The sequence below is a fragment of the Hakea prostrata genome, chromosome 6 (genome assembly GCF_041222555.1).
Source record: "Hakea prostrata isolate BN-2017 chromosome 6, UWA_Hpros_2, whole genome shotgun sequence".
NCBI lineage: Eukaryota > Viridiplantae > Streptophyta > Magnoliopsida > Proteales > Proteaceae > Hakea > Hakea prostrata.
The window spans coordinates 23,987,200-24,010,819 of NC_142605.1; the positions used below are offsets into that span (position 1 = coordinate 23,987,200).

At 37.0% G+C, this 23,620-nt stretch overlaps 1 protein-coding gene across 1 annotated transcript in view; it reads left to right on the top strand.

Annotated features, from left to right (window-relative positions):
* The window catches only part of PFI (tubulin folding cofactor E / Pfifferling (PFI)), a 28,295-nt gene extending 14,731 nt beyond the window's left edge, over nt 1-13,564 (top strand). The window contains exons 6-15 of the mRNA XM_089157972.1: nt 1,461-1,570; nt 1,659-1,801; nt 1,898-1,959; nt 3,528-3,635; nt 3,733-3,767; nt 7,790-7,855; nt 11,402-11,493; nt 11,580-11,656; nt 11,747-11,824; nt 13,222-13,564. Of these exons, the coding sequence (XP_089014098.1) occupies nt 1,461-1,570; nt 1,659-1,801; nt 1,898-1,959; nt 3,528-3,635; nt 3,733-3,767; nt 7,790-7,855; nt 11,402-11,493; nt 11,580-11,656; nt 11,747-11,824; nt 13,222-13,320 (870 nt within the window). The 3' untranslated portion in view covers nt 13,321-13,564. The remainder of the gene's footprint in view (nt 1-1,460; nt 1,571-1,658; nt 1,802-1,897; nt 1,960-3,527; nt 3,636-3,732; nt 3,768-7,789; nt 7,856-11,401; nt 11,494-11,579; nt 11,657-11,746; nt 11,825-13,221) is intronic.
* Nucleotides 13,565-23,620: the final 10,056 nt, after the last annotated feature.

A 23,620-nucleotide genomic window follows, 5' to 3' on the forward strand; every position in this document is an offset into this window, starting at 1 on the left:
TTGTTTGCTTTGTGTGTTTATAGTGCTACACAAGTGCATGTGTCAATCAAGTAATAAAGTGCGAGTAAGAGTATTGTTCTCACGGAAAAAATTATCTTTGATTTTCAATGTAAAAGGGGTACTAGTTACAGAAAACTAATGAAAGTATTTGGCTTAACAAACTAATTAAGGACAAGTGAAGTAAAGAAGATATTCTAAAGTCAAAGTGATGTATGTAGCCTCAAGAGAATGAGACCAGTTCTTCCAGGATCTTTTTTACTAGAATCAACTCATACGGGACCAAGAAAAGTTCTTTGAAATTTTGGTTGGGATATAAGGTTTCATTGTAATATGGACTATGATGCAACTATTTTTTTCAGAAAAAAAGGTTAAGTTAGGGGGTTTTGTGGTTAAGGATCATGTGGCTCTTAAATGATATTTAGGATATATAGCCCATCCCATGGGAAATATTGGCTAAATTACTTGAGATGGGAAACTATCTATAGGTGTTAGAATGGGTTGAAACTTGGAAGAATGTAGGTAATAATGTAGGGACATGATTCCCTAGGTTTGGTGGGGTTTGGATGGCTAGATTAGAAATATGAAGGTTCTTGTTTTTGGGGTTTTGGGAAGTACGAATATTCAAGAGAATAATTTTTTCTTGAACTTGGACAATAAGAATGGGATCAAGATGGTATCTAAGCTCACTAGGGTTGGAGGATGAGGTTCCTAAAGTTCGGGACAGATCTAACGGTTAGATTGGCACAGATCTGATCTTGAATTTTGGGTCTCTAGAGAAGTCCAAAATTCAAGAAACCCAAAATTCAAGAAAAATAAGAAAATAATAGGAAAAAAAAGATAATACGTGAAGGGGAATGGAATTAGTCTTGACTTGTTACTTACCTGTAACACAAGCCTTGTAATGGGGTTTGATGGAGATGGAAAGAAGTGGAGGCAGGCCACAAGCACTGTCAAAGGAGAATCCTTCAAATAGAAACACTAGGTTGCTTACTCGATCACATAGAGATCCCTTACCACTGATGAAGAGCCCTACTAACACCTTGCTCTTAGGCAGCAACTCTCTTTATTAATTGTATTTTGAGTTCTCTAATCTTTTACATGCCTAGGGCTTTATTTATAGCCTTACAAAGCTTAGCCAGGATCTTTTGCTTTATAGTCTTGTTTTCTATCTTTACTCTTTCCTACGTTATAGCGATTATTTTCGGTTGCAAATAGAAATCGTAGCAGATTTCTGAGACTATCAACAAATTTTCTCTCAGCTGTCATCTATTATTCCTCCATGACTCTTCTTTACCTCTCCGTTCGTCTTCTATGGTTTTGGGGTGTTAATTTCTGATGTTGTCAGAGTAATAAACAGTGTGTGCAAATTCATGGTTACAAAAATCGTTCTTGCACAATTGGTCTTCAAATTGTTTGTTGTTAGTTTGGGAAACCTTTTTATTTTTGTGCTCTTCTTTCAGCCTTCATCCTCCAATTTTGTTGAAGGATTTTATTCTTTGCGGCTTTTGAATTTAGAGGATAACTGCATAAATGCATGGGATGAAATTCTGAAGCTTTCTCAGCTAAGAAGGTAAGGTTTTCTTAACTCTTAATGCTTCCTATATTAGCTTCAACTGTTGAATACTAGAATCTGTTAAAATGTTGTGTTCTGTGTTCAGCTTAGAGCAGCTTCATTTGAACAAGAATAATCTCAACCACATCTTTTACCCTGATGATGATCCTCGGCTTCATTTGGTGAATAGCCAACAAATGACAGAGAAACACTTTCTGCCTTTTGAAAATCTACGCTACCTTCTTCTAGGTATTTACTTTCAGTTCTTGTTCTTTCAACATTTTTAGTGAAGCAAGCATGTGTATGTGTATGTATGTGTGAGTGACGATGTCCCATTTGCATCAGGGGGTAACCAGATTGAAGACCAGGCATCAGTAGACGCCATGAATTCTTTCCCTAATTTGATGGTGAGGTTATTTCATTTGAGTTTCTGAATGCTTAACTTTTTATTGATCTTATGATTTCTGTGAACAATATGGCTATTAAATTGGTGTACTTTCCATTGGGGTAGATCTTCTGGCAAGCTTATGAAATTGCAAGTTGTGTATCATAGTTGTCAAGGCTTAAGGTGACCCAAAGTTGTGGAGGGCTGCCTAAGCACTTAAGTGACCAAAGTGCCCTAATTTCCCCCGAATTTCACCTCTTTTCTAATAGTATTAGTATGTTAGAAGCCTTATATAACTAAAATCAACATTAAGCCACATCAAGTGATGTAGCCCTAGATTAAAGGGAATCAACTAGGGGCCTGTTACTGGATCATAAAGCAGAACCAGCTCGAATTGGTCTGGTGTGGGTAGGGTTAGGCCAAAATTCATTAGGGTGTGTTAGGTTTCACTCTCAAATGGTTATGGTTATGGTTATTCTAGCCTTTTGATTTTGAGTAGTGATGATGAAAGGTTTCAAATTGCATGGTGGAATAGGATGTTTAATATATTTGACACTTGACGTGAGGATCCTTAGGGAACTTGCAGAGATGAGATGGTTAGGTTTTTCAGATGGGGTTTCTCAAGTAAGGTTTTGGGATGAATGATCAACTCTAGATTAATGGGGCATTTTTGGAATGGGGTAACAGTGTACTGTTTCAAGTTTGAAATGATTCCAATCGGCAAAAATAGGTTTCTGGAAAAAATTAGGGGTATGGAGATATCCAGAGTTTTGGAAATGTCAATAAAGAGATACCGTTTTCGTTTTTAGTGAATATAAAGAGAACATGTAATGGCTTCTTGAAAATGAGATGGGTTGTGAATATTGCGTAGGATGTAGGGGATGATTTGTTTACGCTTAGGTTCAAGTTTGGATAGATTCCATAGATTCCATTGTTGTATACGGGCTGTAGGTAGGTTCTTGGGATGAGGATCGTCAAAAACAAAAATAAAGGCATGAGTGCATCTGATGTAGCTTCAATTGAATGAGGCTCGGTTCTTCCATGATCTTATCATGACCAATCCTTTACATTCCAAGAAAGGACTTCTTGCAATTTTGGTTATGGTATCGCTAGGGTGAAAACAGTAAAGCTCCAAATGGGGTTCTTGAGATGTTCGACTGTATCAAGAATCCAGAGGTATGGCTTTGTGGAGGTTTTAGTAACTTTTAGATGATGTGGGATCGATCTAACTTGCTGGAAATTTGCTAACAGGTGGTTAATAGAGATATTGGGTGGATATTTAGAGATGGGGAATTGTGGTCTACAATTGTCAAAATGGGTTTAAACTTGGAGAGAATTTAGGTAATAACATAGGGATATAATCCTACAAGTTTGGGACAAATTTAATAGTTAGATTTGTGTTGAGCTGACCTTCAATTTTGGTGTATTGGGAAGTTTGAAATTCAAGAAACCCCTTCTTGGTCCCATTGGATAACAGGAGAAAAGAAACAACAGTATAATGCTGTGATATTGTCTTTGTGGCATTGTCTATATGACCTGCTAATCATTGTCTTTTGTCTGGATTGTCTTACCTGTTGGTTTTATGTGAAGGATATTAGACTTTCTGGGAATCCAATAGCTGATCCAGGAAAAGGCGGTCTCCCTAGGTTTATTCTGATTGCATGTTTAGCAAAAGTTGAAGTGCTAAATGGAAGTGAGGTAGACAGTGTGTGTGTGTTATGTTCTGTGTTTTTTTTAACCTCTGCTTTATTATGTTCAACTAATATATTACATCTTCCCCTTCTACTCCTTTTAGGTAAGTCCTCGTGAGCGGAAAGAATCTGAGATCCGGTATGTTTTTCTATCTTAGGAGTATCTATTTTCCATGTTGACACTTCATCCTTCCATCGAATGGTGTTTGCATGAATTTTAAGCACTGTACAAAATTCGATTGAAACATGTGAAATTTAGAAATTTCACTCTTGGAACCTTGAAACGAAACTTTTGGTGACCTAAAAAAAATCCCAAGTTTCAATCAGAACCTGTCAAAACTTCGAAACTTGTCAAAACCTTGTTCAACCTAGCTGGACCAGCTAGTTCATGAGAAAAAAATAAATTCCCAAATTTTGTTGGAAACATGGAAAATTTCGTGAAAATTTGGACATTTTCCTGCAAGTTTCATAGTTTTCCCAAATTTTCAATCTTTTTGTCTCTTTCATGTTTCCCCAAATACCACGACAAATTCCCCCTCCATCAGGACTTCCCTATCCAAATTGTGTATTCCCTCAGACTAGTTATCTTAGGCATATTGATGACCAGACTTATAAAGTTGTAGTTGTTGATTACCTTGACAACCATAGGCATAAAATGTCATGTGATGTCTATATTCATTGGTTGGAGGATAGTATATTATAAGCACAATACTACTCAGCTTACAGGATGGATCCATTGAGGCACTCCTCTTGGCACTGAGTTGTACTTTCCTTTTATTGTCAGTTACTTTGTATTTGATGTTTTGAACTTAGAAGTTATATATTGAATGTTATGTACTTAAGTAGTTAAGTTTGTAATGTACTTCTCGGACAACTCTACATTGATGTTATATACATTGAATGAGATATCTACATTGACTTTTTTAGCAAAATGCATGTGCCAATGTGTTCTTTATACTCTAATTAGCTTAAATGCAGAGTCCATCCTAAAATACTCCCTAAAACCTATCAAAACTTAATGTCAAAACTTGCACAAAAAAGTCCTAAGTTTCCTTGAAATTTCCCAATTTCCCATTTTCACCTAGTCCAAACTTGAGTTTCCCTCAATTTTTTTTTCCTATGATATTAAGTTGGATTTATGCATGTGATGTGTTTAGTTTTACCTGGAAATTTTCTTCTCTACATCATTTCTATTATGATTAGGATGGTTGCAATCTTTTCATGCTGTTTTCTTCTCTTGTCTTTTCACCCAAACTCTTTTTTGTTCCCTTTTTGGATTAAGCCATATATACTAGTAATTAATCAAAAGGATGTATGGTTTTATATTCTTATAATTCTTGCTAACTGGACTATGGTCATTGAATTTTCTTCAAGAAGCTCTTTGTTATGTCTTTGGATGGTTGCCAGTGATATATTTCAATGAAAGGCTTGGAGGATTATTTTTATTTATGTGGTCTTCTTAGCCTTTAATTTTTAACTTAGTTAACCATTGGTAGAGTAGCTGCCTTTGCTTATTTTTATATTTTAAAAGAGAGGGGATTCATGTGCAGCCCCTCACACCTCACCCATGCATGATTCTTATATAAAAATCAAAACATAAGAAAAGGGAAGGCTGAGGTTTTTTTTTATTTAAATTTGTTTTTTTTTTTGGGGGGGGGGGTTGTTTGGGAGGGAAGGATTTTGTCATGTTGACCCTTGATGCTGACTGCAGAATTATGTGTTTGACCTTGCACATAACCATTGGCCTTATTATAAATAGTGAAATGTAATCCTTCCTCTGGTCTCCACTTGATTCTTAAGACCTTGTATAGGGGGATGCAACTCTAGACAAGATAGAGAAGACATCTGATATAACATGTTTATGGTGTTCCGAACTCCAGTTCCTGGTGAATAAAATGTCAATGTTGACTCTTCAGAAACAAGCTGTTAACTTTCATTTTTGCTAAAGGTCATTCAAAGGGTATATAATCTGTTCACATTAACCAAGGGTTCGAATGAATCAGAACCTGTGAGTAGATACTTAAGTAAAATATCCTCTTCTTTCCCAATCGGTTCCCTTGTGTTGCTGTTATATTGTGAATCTGTGGTTGCTGCAAGTGTTGAGAAAATCCAACAGTGATTCCAATCATCTCTTATCAATTCCACAGGCTGCTGTTGCTATTAACCATTGATTGAAGACTTCTTCTACTCCCTGTGATCTGATCTAATGCTGCTTCTGGGTTTCACAACTCCACATCCAGTGATCAGAAGATTCAGAAGGGGCTAAGAATTAGGGTAGCATTTCATCCCATCAAGAATGGAATTCAATCCCCTTTGTAGTGCCTTCGAATGCTGGATTGCATTATCTCAGCCTTTAGCTATAGGAATTGGCTCATATTTTGGGGTGTAGCATCCCTTCACCTCCATCTTTACCTCCACCTGAATTCTATGCTGTTCTACAGGCTGGTTTTACTCCTTCCTTCTAAGTTACTTATTCTGGTCTATTGCTATTTTGATGTTATATATGTCATTAATCCTAATATACAAGGTTCTTTGTACTCTCATCTACATTAAAGCTCATTGACAGCAAGCACTTTGTATTTTTATTGCTTTTTTGAGCTTAAAAGAAAATTTTATAATACCGTTGTTCGACCAGCTATGATGTACGGTGCAATGTTTGGCTGTTAAAAGAATCATACAGATAAACTCAATGTAGCAGAAATGAGGATGCTAAGATGGATGGTTGGCAAAATTAGGAAGGATAAGATAAGGAATGATCGTATTAGAGTTGGTTTGGGAGTTGCTTCCATAAGTGATAAGCTTTGAGAAAGTCGTTTGAGGTGGCACTGCCACATTCAACGGAGACCTATAAATGCCCTTGTGTGGAGAAGTAAGATAATCCAGATTGAAGGGACTAGAAGAGTTAGGGGTAGACCTAAGTTAATCTTAAGAAAAGTGGTGAGAAAGGATATGCGTAGCTTAGGCCTTGTATTTAGCATGACCTCAAACATAACTGATTTGAAGGCAAGAATCCATGTAGCCGACCCCATTTAGTTGGGACAAGGCTTATTGCTGTTGTTGTTGTTGTTATTGAGCTCAACACTTAGGCTATATAACTTCATGTCCTTAGAGTCCTACACATAATTTTAGTTGAATGAAACCTTACTTCTTAGCAAATTTAATATCCTAAGAGAGGTTGTAGGACTGAGAGTCTGACTGGTTAGAGGTCAGGAGTGAGGAAGACATTCTATCCCCAACCCTGATTCTTCTACCTGATCCCCCTTCTCATTCTTACTTTCTAGTTGCATTGCTCTGCAATGAACAATTGAGACACTTTTTTCATCACTGTCATTGCTGAAGTTTACCCCATTGAATGTCATAGAGGCTGGTCTATGAAATAGCAATCACCTGCCCCTGTGGCCCTATTCTGTTGGTGTCCAATTGCACCAACTTCCCAAGTCCTGATATCTTCTGATCAAGCCACCAGGTTCAGTCCAGAATTTGATGGATTATTACCCATCTCTGCTTCTCTTTCAATTTTTTATTTCTATCTGATCCAAAGACCAGATCTATTTATAAACTGGTATTCTTATTTTGTGATGCTAGTGTTTAATTATAAGCAGTTCCATTTTTACTCTGATATTGTTTATGTACCTTTTGGTTGAGCTTATATGCTGTTATAAGTCTCAAGACTTTGAACCATTACCTATACTTGTGCCCTGTGATTCCTAGCTGGGTTTGATAGTTCCTGTCTTACCCTACATGAGCAACACTATATTGTTCTTGTGAATGCTTGCACGATAAATTTTATTCCTGTCAGTGTCCTTTACCATATTTAAAATCCTTTGTTACTTATTAAAAGGAAGTTAACTAGACAGCCAGAAGGAACAATAGAACCATAGAATAAGATGATAGGAAAGTTTAGGAGTCCTTTCAGGTAACGTAATGAGACTGCAATGAATTTTGTAAGAGGACATTAACCTGAACAATCCAAGGTTCTGTTCGATCTGGAACTGCAGGTTACAAAATGTTTAGATGGTTTACCATTTCTATCCTTCATCCAGCCGATTAGAGTGAAATCCCATTTTTACTTCATCTGGCTGTTTGTGTAATTGTGATATATATAAGCAGGGTATAAGCAGGGTATTTGGTCATATGTCTAACTTGGAAGTTATATGGCAGCTATGTTCGCTTTGTGATGAGTAAGATGCAAGGCAATCCAGAGGAAATTAAGAAGCTCCATCCGAGGTAATCTTCAACTAAATTTAGGCATTTTTACATTCTTCTCCAGTTCAGAACTTTTTGGTTATTGCTGACATGTATTTCAATTTTTCCTCTTTAACTTTTGGCCAACTGGTCTATCACGGATGCACTCTCTAACTGCCTAATGTATGTGTAGTCTGAGAACTCGTGAGATCTTGCTGAGCTCTATGAAAAATCTTGCCTTTAGACAAGCACTAAGAAAAATCTTGCCTTTTTGAGAAGGCAAGTGAAGTTGGCATTCGAAACTGTGGATTACCCCAACTCAACCAAGATCTGGGATATCTTGGTCATATCTCAGACACCTTGATTACCAGTCATATCATGGGCATTTCTCAATCAAATCTAGGCAAGATCTCAGTAGTATCTCAGATATCTGAGTGAGATCACAGTGCAGCTTAGACTTTTATTGTAATTTTATGCTTCCTACTCAAATCTTTAAAAATTAAAAACTTACCCCTACTTGTGAGATTTCAGCTTGGCCCAACCTTTTTTTTTTTTTTTGAGGAAGCAAGTTGGGTATCAAGTTCTATTCACCCAAAAATAAATTGGGCGTCGATCTTGATTCTGTGCATCCATTGAGCAATCTCACTGTGGGGATTGTATTTTCTCGACACAAATTCTTGGTCACCTACAACTGACAAGGATAACTACATCTATTACCTAGCATATGAGTGGGCATAATATCAAATCTCATTTTGGATGGCTGATTAGGCTAGACCTAATTACTGAGATACTAAAATTTTCTGTGACATTGTGTTTTTTCCCTCTGAGTTTTTGGCTGTTTTTGGCCTGGTGCTGTACTGGGTCTACCTCAGCATCGCTGATAGACTTAAAACTGCCACTCCCATAGAATGATGTTGATAAAACCCTACTAATATCTTAGAAAATCAATACTAATACGCAAGAAATTAACAAGATAGACTCTGGTTTTAATGGTGCCAGTCACCCCCACACCCAAAGGTGCCCCTCAGCCTATGGCTGCCCAAGAATACTCTCCAAACATTTCATCTCTTCTCCCTCAATTTTCACTCTATTTATTACCCCTCAACTAACCCTAATAGTCTCTCTCCTCCACATGGCATCATCCTAGGGCCCTAACACTACCGGCCCCTCGAAATTCACCTTGTCCTCAAGGTGAAGGAAAAATTAGTCTATGCATGTTTGCCACACAACACCAACTCAGTATTTTTAAGAATAAACCTCCGTGGAATCCAATTGTTGTAGTGACCACAGAAGGAAAGCCCGAAATCTTCAGCTGATGGGCAAAACGTGAGCAACCATATACAACACAACACCTGCTGCACTGAGTTTCACATTAAAATAGGAGTCGAGGATTTTCAGCAGATGAGCTGATGTGATCACCCCCCTTTCTTTCTTTTTTTGATTCGAAATCGTAGTTCCACTCAACCGCTGCAAGTAATGCTCGATTTCTACTTAAGGCAAGACCATAACCAAATTCAATAATCAGAAGCTGGCAAAAGGAATTGCAGAAAACCTTATTTTCGCTGAATCGATCAACTGTGCCTACAGTACAGAGAATGACCCCACCAGGGCTCACCTCTGCATCGTGTTGGTGGCCGAAATCCTCTTGATGGATGCTGCAATGAGTCACGCCTCTACTCTTGTCATCGGAAGCAGGAAGAAATCATCGTGGTAGCGCCCAACTGTGGCTTTCTCCAGCAGATGCCCTTGTCGTTCGTAATGGTTTGGAGTCTCGTTGCTCAAGCGTGGGGTTGGAGGTTGAAGAAGGATGAACAGTAGCCTTACAGGAACACCTCTGGCCCATAGGTAGTGCATTCAAGTTGTCTAATTTCTGAGCCAAGCCTGGGTTAGGCCAATTAATCCACTGTAGAGCCCATCTGCGAGCCTCACTTTCATGACTTAGATCCAATGTCTTCAAACTGTGGGCTTTAGTTGGGTCTTTTAAAGCGCATTCCACCATCTTAATATATTGGAACAAAGTCTCCAACCAGCCCAAGGACCTCATGTATTTGACCCGCACTTGGAATGGAACCACCGGTCCACCTAGACCCAACTTTGAACCATTTCGTCCCAAACACAATCTGTGCTCAAAACCTTATGTTCCACTCTTCTTCTTCGTTTTGTTCTTGCCGCCGATAGTAAGTCTTCTTCCGCCACTTGAGTCGTGGAAAATCCCAGTGAGTACGCCTTAGATTTCGCTAGAGAATCTAATAAGATAACGAAATCTCGCAGCCTTATTGCACAAGGCTTCCGCCATTGTTCAATCGGGAACCTGACGACCCCTTCGACTGCCGCTTCCTCTAGTAGCCAAGGAGGTTTCGCCGGAGCTCGCATCACCCCTCCAATTTTTATCGATTATCCCTTCTTCCTCTGCATCATGCCTCACCTCAACAATTCTGTTAAGAACTCGGTATTTAGTCTTTGCAAAATCGTGCTTCGGCTACTTCTCTCCTCTAAATCCGCTGCTATCTTTCCCCATTTAAAGCTTCATTCTGCCCAAAACTAATCCTAGCCACACCACATCCTGCAACCAATTTTTTTTGTTTTGCAACCTCTTCTGGTATGAGAATTTCAGTGTTGCGCCCGATTGTCTTCCCATCACCAAAGTCTAGTTGCAAAGCATCCTTGAAGCTTGTCCAAGTAAATTCCATCCAGTTCTTGCAATAGATCCAGTTGAGTGCCTCTCCTTCTAAATGTTGGATCTTCACCCCCAACCACTGCTCCTCCTCGATCTGGTTCTCCTAGCAGAACAGAAGAATCTCTAGAATCCATCTCTGAACTTCTCCTTCATCAGAAAACGAAGGCAGTTCCGTCACCTCCCAGGGATTGTGAATGCTCTGATACCAGATGATAAAACCCTACTAGTATCTTAGAAAATCAATACTAAAATGCAAGAAATTAACAAGATAGACTCTGGTTTTAATGGTGCCAGTCACCCCACACCCAAAGGTGCCCCTCAGCCTACGACTGCCCAAGAATACTCTCCAAACATTCGATCCCTTCTCCCTCAATTTTCACTCTATTTATTACCCCTCAACTAACCCTAATAGTCTCTCTCTCCTCCACATGGCATCATCCTAGGGCCCTAACAGATGTCCTCATCAATATCAGTTTGGGTTATACTAAATGACATATAATTCATGTCCCAATGTCAACACTAGTGTTTTATTGGAACTTAAAATAAAATAAAAAATAAAATCCTTTTTCTTTTCCCTATATGTGATGAACTGATCGAATGCCTACTTCCCACCAACAAATTTATCAGAAACTAGTCAAATCCTCCTCAATTCTACTATTTTCTTTCCTATCAATAATGTAAACTGGTTGAATATAGTGGGAACCAAGGTTTTTTCAATTTCTTTGTTGCTTTGTTTTTGCTGGAATGTTTACTTCATCTTTATGAGGTCAATGTTGATGTTGGAAACCGTAGTTTATCTTCGTGTTCTTGTTACAAGTAGCAAGTAGTAATTATTGTTGTTCACATCAAAAGAAAATTATTTGTTCAACAATAACCTGTGTAATCTCATGAAGGGTGAAATTCTGTCGCAGATTTGTTCATCTTAAACAACTACATGGAATTGACGATGAGAAGCAATCAGTCGGAGCTGCAGGGCCTCAGAAAATGGCTGCAGGGCTTCTTTGTATGATACCCAGATGTTGTCCTTTTTGGTTCTCTCTGGACCTGTGGTTTTAAAGTGTTCCTCCAACTGTTTGATTTCTTATGCAGCTCTCACTCTAAAATGTGTTGGAGCATCAATCGGAGAAAAACCAATTCTTAAGAAGAAACTGCCAGCCACTACTACAGTAAGTAGCCAAATCATATTCGTAGGACTCTACTCTCTGGGCTCCTTTGTTGGGAAGAGTCCTCTAATGTTGCATTGTTTTTTTTAATAGGTTGGAAAGCTTAAGGTTCTCTGTGAGAGCTTTTTCAACCTGAAATCCTTCAAGCTGAAATTATTTCTTCAAGAAGAGGTATGTACCATGGAGGCCTTTACTTCTATGGCATGCCCATAACGTATATAAAAGCTCATGGATCTGCCAAAACATATTCATTTTTGTCTAAAGAATTGTGGACAGATTTTGATGCTAGGTGAAAAAGAACTGTGGGAAGGACAAGGTGATAGGGCCATAGTTGAGAAGGGAAAAAAAAGAAGCAAAGGATGGTTTGTTTTTTTGGAGATGATTGAGGCTGTTCTTATTTATAACAAGAATGAGGGTTACAATTAACTTACACTTAGCTAGGGCTGAGTTGTAGCACAATCACACCCCTTGTCCCACACACGATTAATCTAAATGGGTATATGATCCTTAATGCTCCCTCTTAAGTTGGTACATGGGTAGCCCTAACGCCCAACTTGAATCAGCACAAAAGTGCTTAGAAGTCAAACCTTTAGCCAACGTAGGGCAACATAATGCTCCATTACCACTGCTAGTCTGCTAGATTTAACAAAAGTGGTACATTTTCTCATATTAATACAAAAAATGGTTTATATGGGTTATAGAGTCCTTTTGGTATCAATTTTCATCCTCATTTTTTGACAAATTTCCATTTTTGTGTGGGTGCTTGGTGTCTATTTACCCCCCACTCCCACCCCCCAACAAAAAAAAAAAGTGTGTTTGGTACCTGTTATGGAATCTATTTTTATTTGAAGTGCAGAAAGAATCACATGATCAAGTCATTTATGGATTATGGGAAAAAATTTGTTCTTATCGTTCTATTGTACATGCTCAAATGACCTGAAAAACAAGGGAAAGAATGTCATTTACTCTTAAGATATTAGAAAAACATGTCCTTCCCCTTCTATTTCTCTCTTTAGATTCCTTAACCAGCTTGCATCTGATTTAAAAAATATTACAGAACTATTTATAGCTGTTCACTTACTGAACTTTCTTTTTTCATTCCACAATCTATTCAGGAAAATAATTACCAAATAAAAATTTCATTTCTGATCAAAAGGGTCTTTGTATTGATTTCTCTTAATAGAGAAAAAATAAGAATGAAAATTGATACAAGAAAGAGCCATAGTATCTACTATGGAATAATCTTTCATAACTTTTATTGGGTGATACATTGTTTCTAAAAATATTTCAGTACTTTCTATTACGGATAGAACCATTTGGAATTGCCTTTTAATCTTCAGATAATCAAAGCACTGCGTACTGTATGCTGGCAACAGTGATAATCAACATCTACTGTCGGCCTATCAACTAACAACCTTCCATGGTACATGAACTGCTTTATCAGATTGTTTGGAACATATGTAGTAAATATTATCCTCCTTACTGTATGGGTTGTATGAAATCAGAACAGAATGTTAATGTATGAGTTAGTACTCTACAATCTACATGTGAATAATTTTCTTTTGCAGGGTTCCCCCATGCCTCGACTGCTTGATGATGAAATGGAATCTCTTATGGAGCTTGGAGCTGGCAATGAAGCAACCATTCTAATCGATGTGGACAGTTGATTTTGTCATCAAGAATCAAATTGAATTTTCTTATGGAAAAAATAAGCCATAAAACCTGCATTGTCTTATGATGAAATTATGTGGCTTGTATCAATTTTAGCTACTATTTTTTTGTTTTTTTTCTGGGTAGAAGTTCAGCTATTACCTGGGAATATTGTTAGAACTAGAATGATGGTTGATGTATGGATCAGTCTGATATGTACTTTATCAAATGACTTAGGCTGTCGCTAAGGAGCTTATATTAGCTCTTGCTTGACTTTGGCAAATACAGAATTCTCTTTTTGCATTGTTTATCAGCTTTTATAAAGCTTAGCTTCTCTCAATCATCATATTTGTGGTTCAGGTAAAGCAGAGTGGCACCATTGTTGATCTTTATCTTTTTGATGCAGATTGTGCTGTTGATGTGGATGTCATTCTAGAATTTTCATATGATAGTCTTGTAGATGAGACTCCTTGAGATGGATAAAATCGAAATTGATCAAGGAATCTTCAAATGTGATATTTTAAGGTATTTTGAATCTTAAAGTCACTTCAGTACTTTGAAACGAAATATTTTCCTTTTCAAAAAGGCAATAAGTCTTCAACGCTTTTAAACTTTGCATGTAAGCAGACTCAATAGATGTTACTTGGACGCAAAGTAGTATTCTTAAAATCTCTGTTTTTTTGTTTTTTGGGGGGGGGGGGGGGGGGGGGGGGGGGGGGGGGGGACGTAGAGTCGTACATGTGCTTGTTGTTTTGTTTTTAGTAGCACACATCATGTAGGTCTGTCGGGCCAAAAACAGATAAAAATCAAGGTTAATTAAGGTTATCCTAGACTTACTTGATCCTATTAGGGGAATATTAGGTGGGCTAGACTTAGAAGAATCCTTGCAACTTTAGGTTTGAAAAAGAGATTATCTAACAGGATTGAGTAGGGCTTAAGTTAAGTCCTAAGATAGAATTAAAGTTTAGGCTAATTAACCCTCCTAGAGTCCGGTTTTACTTCAGTGTTGCGCATTAAATGCATAATTTTACGCTGCGTACGGTCGATATTAAATTCACTTTGTACCCATTCACGAAACAAACCATCGAGATTTCGATTTTTCACAGTTGCCAGTAAGTGTTGTGCATTTAATGTACAACATTGAAGTTCAACACTTCTAGGTCAATGACGTTGCTAACAAATTTTTCAACATCATGTTTTCTTTGTCAATTGATTGATGGGTCTCAATCTTTTGGCGGATATTTATGTTGTTTAGTAAAGATAAATTAGATAGGGCATACTTCAAACTGACTGTTAATTATAAAATGAAGGTCTTACCAACAAAAACCATAAAATGAAGAATGTTAATACTAAAATGTTAAACTCTAAATGGTATTTATGTGGGTTTAATTGGTGCGATAATAAAAAAAGAGTGACATTAATATATATATAAAAATTAAACTAGATAGTAGCACTTGATTAATAGAGAATTTGATGTGCATTATTTGTTGTAATTTTTCAGTTTCTCTGAAATTATATCTAGGAAAGGCAAGAGCTACTTTTTCATGTCATTAACATTTGTATAGAGCCAAAGCAATCACATTCATTTTTTTTTTATTTCAAAGCAGTCACATTCATTTCGTGGGTACCAATTCCAATAATCTTCGGTGTCTTATCAAATCCCCATATGTCTTCTCAATAAGATTGATACATTTTCCTACTAACTCCTAAATTTCTCTTAAATTATGGCTAATTTTTTAATTAAACAATATTTTTTCTATGCATTTTCTTGGCTTAATTTCATCTTTCTTTATTAAATAATTCATAATTATATCCTTTCGATATGAATGATACGTATTCCTATAAGTCTCCTTTTCCTCCCGACCTTGATTGCTAGAATTTTCACTATGATGTAGGTAGACCTGTAAATGAATAGTCGAAATTTGCATTCGTATTTGTTTAAGGGTGTCTGTATCCCAAATTTTTCTTACAAAAAAATATTTGTATCCGTCCGCTAAGCAACTAGATTCAGATTTGGGTAATTGCTTGTTGGATTGGAGATTATCTAGATAGAGTAAAGTACTTAACATTTTTTCTCTAAAAATGGTGATAATCGGATTCTGAAACCGGTAATTAGATAATCAGAAAATCGGAAATTATCTGGTTAGAGTAAAGTATTAAATGTTTTTATCTAAAAACGGGGTTAATAATCAGATTTGAAACCGGTAATCGAATTGAAGATCGAAAAAAGAAAAAAAAAATGACGATCACCAATCAATAATCGGATAGTTTCTCAGATCGTATTATTATCGGATATCCGATAAAGTTTCATATTCAAATTCGGATGCCTTCTCTAAATTTTTTCCGGATTTAGATACTAGTGTATCCAAGCCGAATCCGATCCGTTTACAAATCTAGACGTAGGAAATATGACATTTTGCTACATGAACAATGACAACTTTTAAAAATTACAAATTTCCATTTACTTTGAAGATATTTTCTTACTTTGAAATAACATTTTAGGAATAAAATGGACCAAATATTTCATGCTTGGTTGCAAGGTGGCCATCCCCAGCTTACCCAGACGTAGGCTTCCATCCTCTTACATGCAACTAAAGAGGTTATGAATTTGAAGTTCATCATTTTGGAAACAAAAAGATAGATGCAGACGCAGTCTTACTAGTATGTCATGTTGTATTAATGGCTTTGAATATGACGAGATGCACTTGCATTACTAGTGTTTCCTTCTGGGCCTCTGGCATTAATGCTTCGTAATATGATCAAGAAATTTCAAGGTAAAATGCTTCAAAGTAGCTGGTTGTTGACAATGGAAAGCAACACTAACAATCAAGGTGCACCCACCAACAACGAAAGAATTGAAACAACTCCAGTTAGATTCTTGATCTTCATTACCGAGAATGGAAATAGTGACCCTTACTGCTCAGTGGTCCTAATCGACTTACAAAGATGAATGACTTGATTAGGGTTTACATTCTTTCAACTACTATAGTATCTCCTACTCTCCAGATCCCAGCTTAAATTTATGTCTGCTAGTCTATATATTTAAAGTAGAATAAGACCTTGATCTCATAATAAAGATTCTTGTCTAGTTTAAATTCGAAAGGGACAATTGTGATTTTCTAGTGAATGAATAATATACTCAACAAATCCGAAAAGAAATCCAAACTAACAAAAGAGAAATTAAATGAATGGAAAAAGCTCTGCAACAACCAACGTACAACTGAATTTAATTTTGAAGAAAATTAAAAGATGATTCTAAGAGAGACAAAACTATAGACACATGTCTAACCTACTTCATATTTTTCTGATAAAAAAAAGTATAAATCCATACACTCATCATGGTATAGGGTCACCATTTGATTGATTGCTTCAGAATTTTGGCCACGACGCAATGATGCTGGAGTTTTCTCACAACCGTTTCTGGGAGACTTTTCATCAGCTATTCAAGTCTCATTTAAGATTGATTTTTTCTCCTGGTTGTTATCTCTACATCACTCTCAGTGCCATAAATGTTTCACTACCATTGCCATCTGGGTTGAAATTTTGAAGCATCATTTGCATGAATCTTCCTGATCGATCGAGGCTAGCTCATCCAAGATTGGTCCCTCTTAATAAATATTTCTCTCACATGAGCAATGATAACTTTGATGAGTTTCTTCCCATATGGGTTGATGTGATACCTGGAAGAACAAACTTCATATATTCACCTTCAAGTAGATACTCTTGGATAAGGTTTCATGAGTTACTGACTTTACTCTTCTGGCTTGGCTCATCTCCTCTTTCCTTTTATTAGAGTAGTGAGTGGCGTTCATATTGTCAAGATCTTCGAAAATGATAGCTGTGAGCACTCTATTGTTAAGAGGTGGTGAAGGAGGTTTCATCATTTAAAGGCTGGGGTTTTATCTGTTTTGTTAAAAAAATACATGTAATCTCATTTTTGAAAATAGTAGAACAGATATCAATTTAGGCTATATATCTTCTTCATGGTAGAAACCAGTTTTTTTGCTTAGTTGTAAATGTAGCCTTCGAGTAAAGTATGTAAAAATCCTCCTAATGTGCAATTTTCTCTTCTTTTATGTCTAATTTGCATTTTTTTTTTTTTTTTTTTTTTGTTAACAAACAAATTACCTTTAATTACCATGAAGTGGTAGGTTGGCTTGTTAGAGTTGGGATCTTTACCATTACGGATAAAAGATAATGCTACTCCCATGTCTTTTCACTATACATTGAGACAGGGATCCACCTACGGGATCATTTTGTCAATGCTCAAGGTGAGCTTCCTTCTTAAATGTTGGTGAAGGAATGTGAGAGTAGTGCAGCCCTCTACCCTGATGAGTAAAGGATTCAAAATCAACATTGCGACATTGAGGATCTAGAAGAGGGATCTTTCTACCTGCAAGGCTAGAGGATTGTGCTACTTTCAAACCTCTTCATCACATATTAGGAGAAGAATCCACCCTAGATCAGCTATGTTAGTACTAAGAAATTGCTCTCTCTTCTAAATATATGATGGAGAAAACTGTGAAAGATAAACAATTCACTAACCCAAGGAGGTGAAGGATCCAGACACATTCACTCATGAGCTGGAATGAAAGAGCATTCAAAGTGTATTTTAATAACATTGGCAACTTACACAAACTGCTGACATGATATGGGGCCGGGTGGGTCAACCTGATGGATTTACTTCTCACCCGGCCACCCTGATTTGTATTTTTATCAATATTAAATGGTGGTTGGTGTCTTTGAAGTGCTTCACAACCACCTGGGGCCCTGGATCAGGCAGGGCAGGGCAGGGGGGTGGTCGTTGGTTAAAGTCCATACCCGTCCTATCTGTCATGGGGCTTTTGCTTCGGTGTGCATGCATGGTTAATTTATGCTTGTTACTTGTTGCACCTTCTTTTTTCCAAATAATATTACCTTTGATGTATAAAACTAGGGCTACAACAGTATAGGATTCCTGACACCAACTTTGAATTCTCTATAGACCTGTTCCTGATTTTTATCCTAGTTCTGTCAGCCGGGCTCGGTTAGTTGAAATGCTCAATCATAACCTTAATCGCAAAATGATGAAACAATTCATAATTCCAGATTATTACCTTACATTATGAACAAAAATATCGTATAGTTGAATCTTCAGAGTTCTACCTTATCTCAAACATAGTTGAATCTTCAGAGTTCTACATTATCTCAAACGCAAAAGAATCTTCAGAGTTTTACATTATCTTGAAAACACAAGGATCTCTGGAATTCTACTTATCTCAAACATGCAAGGATCTCTAGAAGATTGCCTTATCTCAAACACACAAGTATCTTCAGAGGTCCACCTAATCTCAAACACAAGAATTACTATCAATGTAAAACCCTAGTACCTAACCTTATTTGTGTAAATAGTACTCTACTAGAGTGCAAGAGTCCTACACTTGTGATGAACAGGGACTAACTTATTTATATAATATATATCACAACAAAAAATTGCTTAAGAACCATGGACATAGGTTGCATGATACAACCGAACCATGCAAAGCTTCTCTCTCTCTCTCTCTCTCTCTCTCTCACTCTCCATTGTCCCCTCCATTCACCCTAGCCACATATGGTATCAAAGCTCCAAGTTCCTTTCCACCCTCTGAATCATTTCCCTCCCTAAATGGCTTTCTCTCGCCAAGACCAACTATGATGTGCCAGCTCATTGCTTCCCTAATAGAATCAGTTCACACCCAAATCAATGGATGCACCACTTCTTGTGATGTCTGGTTGCAACTTGTGCATGTTTATTTAACATCTTCTTCTACTCGTATTATGCAACTTCGTGTTCAAATTCAAAATATTGAGGGGTAATAACGACATTCATGATTACCTTGTAGCTGCGGGAAGGCCCGTCAATGATGAAGAATTGTTTCTTCATGTTCTAAATGGTTTGGGAGTTGAATACTCTCCTTTTTGTGATTGTTGTTACAACTCGTGGTTATCCCATCACCTATGGTGAATTAGAAGATATGTTGTTGACTCAAGAAATCCGTTTAAAAGATGAATTCTCTAATATTGATACATCTAAGCCTATGGCCAATCTGGCTAGCAGTCATCCAAGTAGAATTTGACCTCCAAAACAGACCTATAAGGGGCATTTCAATAAGAAAAGCAGACCCGTTTCGTGGATGTTTCAATTCTACTTGTCCATCTTAGTCATCTCAACCATCTTCATCTATAATCATCTTGGACACTAAGCTAAGGATTGTTATCAATGGTTCAATTAATCATGCATATCAAGGTACACCAAACACACCTCATTTTGTGAATATTTCTGAAATTTCTAGTGCTTCAATTCCAGATGAAAACTGGTATGCTGATTTTGAAGCGACACTATATTTTACCAATACTCTTGAGAATCCTCATATTACTTAGCCATACACTGGATTGGGCCGCGCTCAAGTTGGGAATGGTGTTGGACTACCAATTGGTAACTATACGTTGACATCTTTATTCATATGACTTCTTCCCCAGTATATACCAATTCAATTTTTCATGTGCCACCATATTGAAGAATATATTATCAGTTTCGCAATTCATAAGGGATAATAATGTTTTTAACAAAAAAGTTAATAATAATAATAATGCTATGTTTGAGTTTCACCTTGATGTCTTTTATGTGAAGGATCGTAAGACTGGGAGATGTCTTCTTCTAGATAGTGTTAAGGATGGTCTATATCAACTTCTCTTGGGGGCCTCCCCTTCTCCCCAAGCATTAGTTGGTGAACGCATTTCCATTTCTAGTTGGCATTCCCATTTTGGGCATCTTGCCTTTAAAGTTGTTAGAAGTCTAATTTCAAATTTTGATTTCCTTGTTACTTTAGAAAGTTTCAGTTTTATTTGTGATGCTTGTCAAAAAGGAAAAAGGCATAAGCTTCCATTCCATTCATCAAACTATATTTCTGATGGATCCTTAGATTTGATTCCCCCCCCCCCCAGCCCCGAACGTATGGGGATCTTCTCCATTTGAGTGTATTGAGTGTATTGATAGTTGTTGATATTATATTATCTATGTGGATGATTTTAGAAAGTTTATATGGTTTTACCTTATGACTTTAAAATATGAAGTTGTTGGTATTTTCAAAAAGTTTGTTGCTAGTTGAGAACCTATTTTCATGATTCATCAAGCACAGTGAATGGGGAGGAGAGTATTGGACTGTTTCTACCTTTTTTCAAGAATATGCAATTGAGCCAGGGCTAGAACTATGCCCCCCCCCCCACTTTTTTAATTTTTTATTAGTTCCTTGTTTTTCTCTTTCTTCATGTGAAATACCAATATTTGCCCCCCCCTTCCTAATAGTGGAAACAATTTTAGAGGTAAAAATAAAGGATATACATGTCATTCTTATTTTCTATCTAGCAGTTATAATTAAAATCCACTTTTGAAGGAGGAAACAATTAACTCCCAATTAGAAACTAACTCATGATCCCTAAATTTCTCTTTATTTATTCTCTTTATTCCTATTTATTCTCTCATCTTCTCTCTTCTTTCCTGACACACGACTAAAGGGAAAACTTGGATTTGAAAAGCTAAAGTTTTCTCTTAAATCTTCTCCAAAGGACCACAATCAAGTATTCTTATTTCTCTGTCTCTTTTTCAGTTTATTTTCTCCATTTCTCTCTCTATTTTTTTCTTTGGCTCTTTCTCCCTTTTTTAAATGTTGATGAAATTTCTTGCTGTTCTTCTTATTAATTACTTATTTTTATTTGTGGTTGACGTGAGAGAACATGTATTTTAACACACCAAATCAAATTCAAATTTTAAATTCAAACCCAACAAAATACAAACTCTATCCTATAATTCAAAACACAATAGAATGTGAGAGTTTGTATTATATCTGGAGTTTTAGACTCTAACACCTGCAACATTGGATAAAATAGTACATTTGAATTTTGAAAAGTTTGTTGTAAATTAAATCAATCATTGATGATTTTTACGATCTCAAGGATCATCAAGTTCCACTATGATATTGATGCTAGAAAGGTGTTTTGTGGCTTTTTACTTGTTATTGTTTTTTCTAAGAATTTAATATAGATTTTGAATTATTACCAGTATGGTTTTATTTCTAAATATTACTATTAATTTTTTTTTCTAATTATTGTTCCCCCCCCCCCCCCCCCCCATGTTGAATCCTGGTCCGCCCCTAAATTGAGCATTGACTTTCTTGCCTCCATACCCATGAACACAATGGGGCTATTAAAAGTCATCATCGACATATTCTATCTCTTTGGCAAACTCCTCTTGCCTTAGACGATTTTGGGTTCATGCTTTTGAAACGGCAGTGTTTCTGATAAATCGATTGCCTTTGAAAATTCTGAAAAATGTTTTCCTATCATATAAATAGTTCAAAGTGATGCCTAATTATAGCTCCTTGTAGATTTTTGGTTATGCATGTTGCCCTTTTTACGTCCATATGATAAGCACAAGCCGGAATTTCAGTCTACATTGCATGTTTTCTAGGGATATAGTTCATGTCACTATGGATACAAGTGTTTTGATCCTAGCACTGGGAAAATAATTGTTTCACGCCATGTTGACATTTCCCTTACTTGCCAACGAGGTAACCCCCACCCCACCTCAATAAGTTTCCTCTATCCTAGGTCCCCCTCCTCTCTTAGGGACCCCAACCTCCTACCCCTAGCTAGGGCTTCCCCTACTGAAACCTAATCTCCTATGCCACCTACTAGACCCACCCCCTCTACAACTCCCCCTAGGGTTTCTTCCCCTAGCATCCAACTAATTGTTGACCTCTGGTATGACTCATAGGAAATCCTACCCTCTACAACCACTCAACCCTCAACCAATGCCCATCCTATGATCCCTCGATCCAAAGCCAATCCTAGGGCTCTCCTCACTTCTAACACCTCTTCCAATCTTGCCCTAGTTGAATCCACCTCCTTTACCACTGTGAACATGCACCCTCATTAGCGGAAGGCTATGAATGAAGAATTTAGTGCTCTTTTGAAAAACCCTCTTCCACACTCTCATAATATTATTGGTTGTAAATGGATTTTTCACATTAAGTGAAAGGCTAATGGTTCTATTGAAAGGTATAAGGCAAGATCAATTGATAAGGGTTTTAACTTGCAAGAATGATTCGACTCCAATGAAACTCTTAGTCCAATTGTTAAGTCCACTATTATTCAGCTTATCTTATCTATTGCAGTGTCTCGCTCTTGACCCATTTGGCAATTAGATATTCATAATGTATTCCTTCATGGATTCTTGAATGAGACTGTCTATATGAAAGAACCCCCAAGGTTCATCGATCCTCATCACGCTCTTGACCCATTTGGCAATTAGATATTCAGAATGTATTCCTTCATGGATTCTTGAATGAGACTGTCTATATGAAAGAACCCCCAAGGTTCATCGATCCTCATCATCCTGATCATGTCTGTAAGTTTCATTGTTCTCTTTATAATCTTAAGCAGGCTTTTCGTGCTTGGTTTGACAAACTTAGTTCTTTTCTTCTTGAGTATGATTTTGTTCGCTCCAAGACTAACATGTCTTTATCTATTTTGTATGGATCTACCGGAACTATTTGCATTTTGGTTTATGTTGACGTTATTATCTTGACTGCTAGTTCTGAATCTCTGATGGTTCAATTTTTATGCACGATTGGTTATGTTTTTACTCTCAAAGATTTGGGCCGACTCCACTTCTTGTCATGTTTGTCTCCAAATCCGATGCTAGCATTCATCTCTTCCAACATCAATACATCAAGGAACTACTTCAAAGGGCAAATATGTTAGGCTGTAAACCTGTTTCTACTTCCATATCCACTACTAAAAATTTTAGAAAATCTACAAGGAAACTAATGTTTGATCCTACCCTCTATTGTAGCATTACTGGGGCTCTTCAGTATGCTACAATGACACGACCCAACATTCAATTTGTAGTCAACACACGACCCAACATTCAATTTGTAGTCAACAAGGTCTGTGAGTTCATGTGCGCTTTACAATATTTACAAGGTTCTTCTTCTCATGGTATTTTTATTCATCATCAATCTCCAATGACTTTATCGGCCTTTCCAGATGTTGACTAGGTTGGTTGCCTTGATGATAAAAAACCTAAGGGTGGATATTTTATATTTTTGGTTTGCAATCTTATCTCATGGAGTTCTCACAAGCATGCCTCAATTGCTTGATCTAGTACTAAATTTGAATATTGAGCTCTGGCCAATGTAGCAGCCGAACTCACATGGCTTCAATCTTTGCTCAAGGAGCTATACATTTATTTGCCTCAAGCTCCAACTCTATGGTGTGATATTGTTGGTGCCACTTACC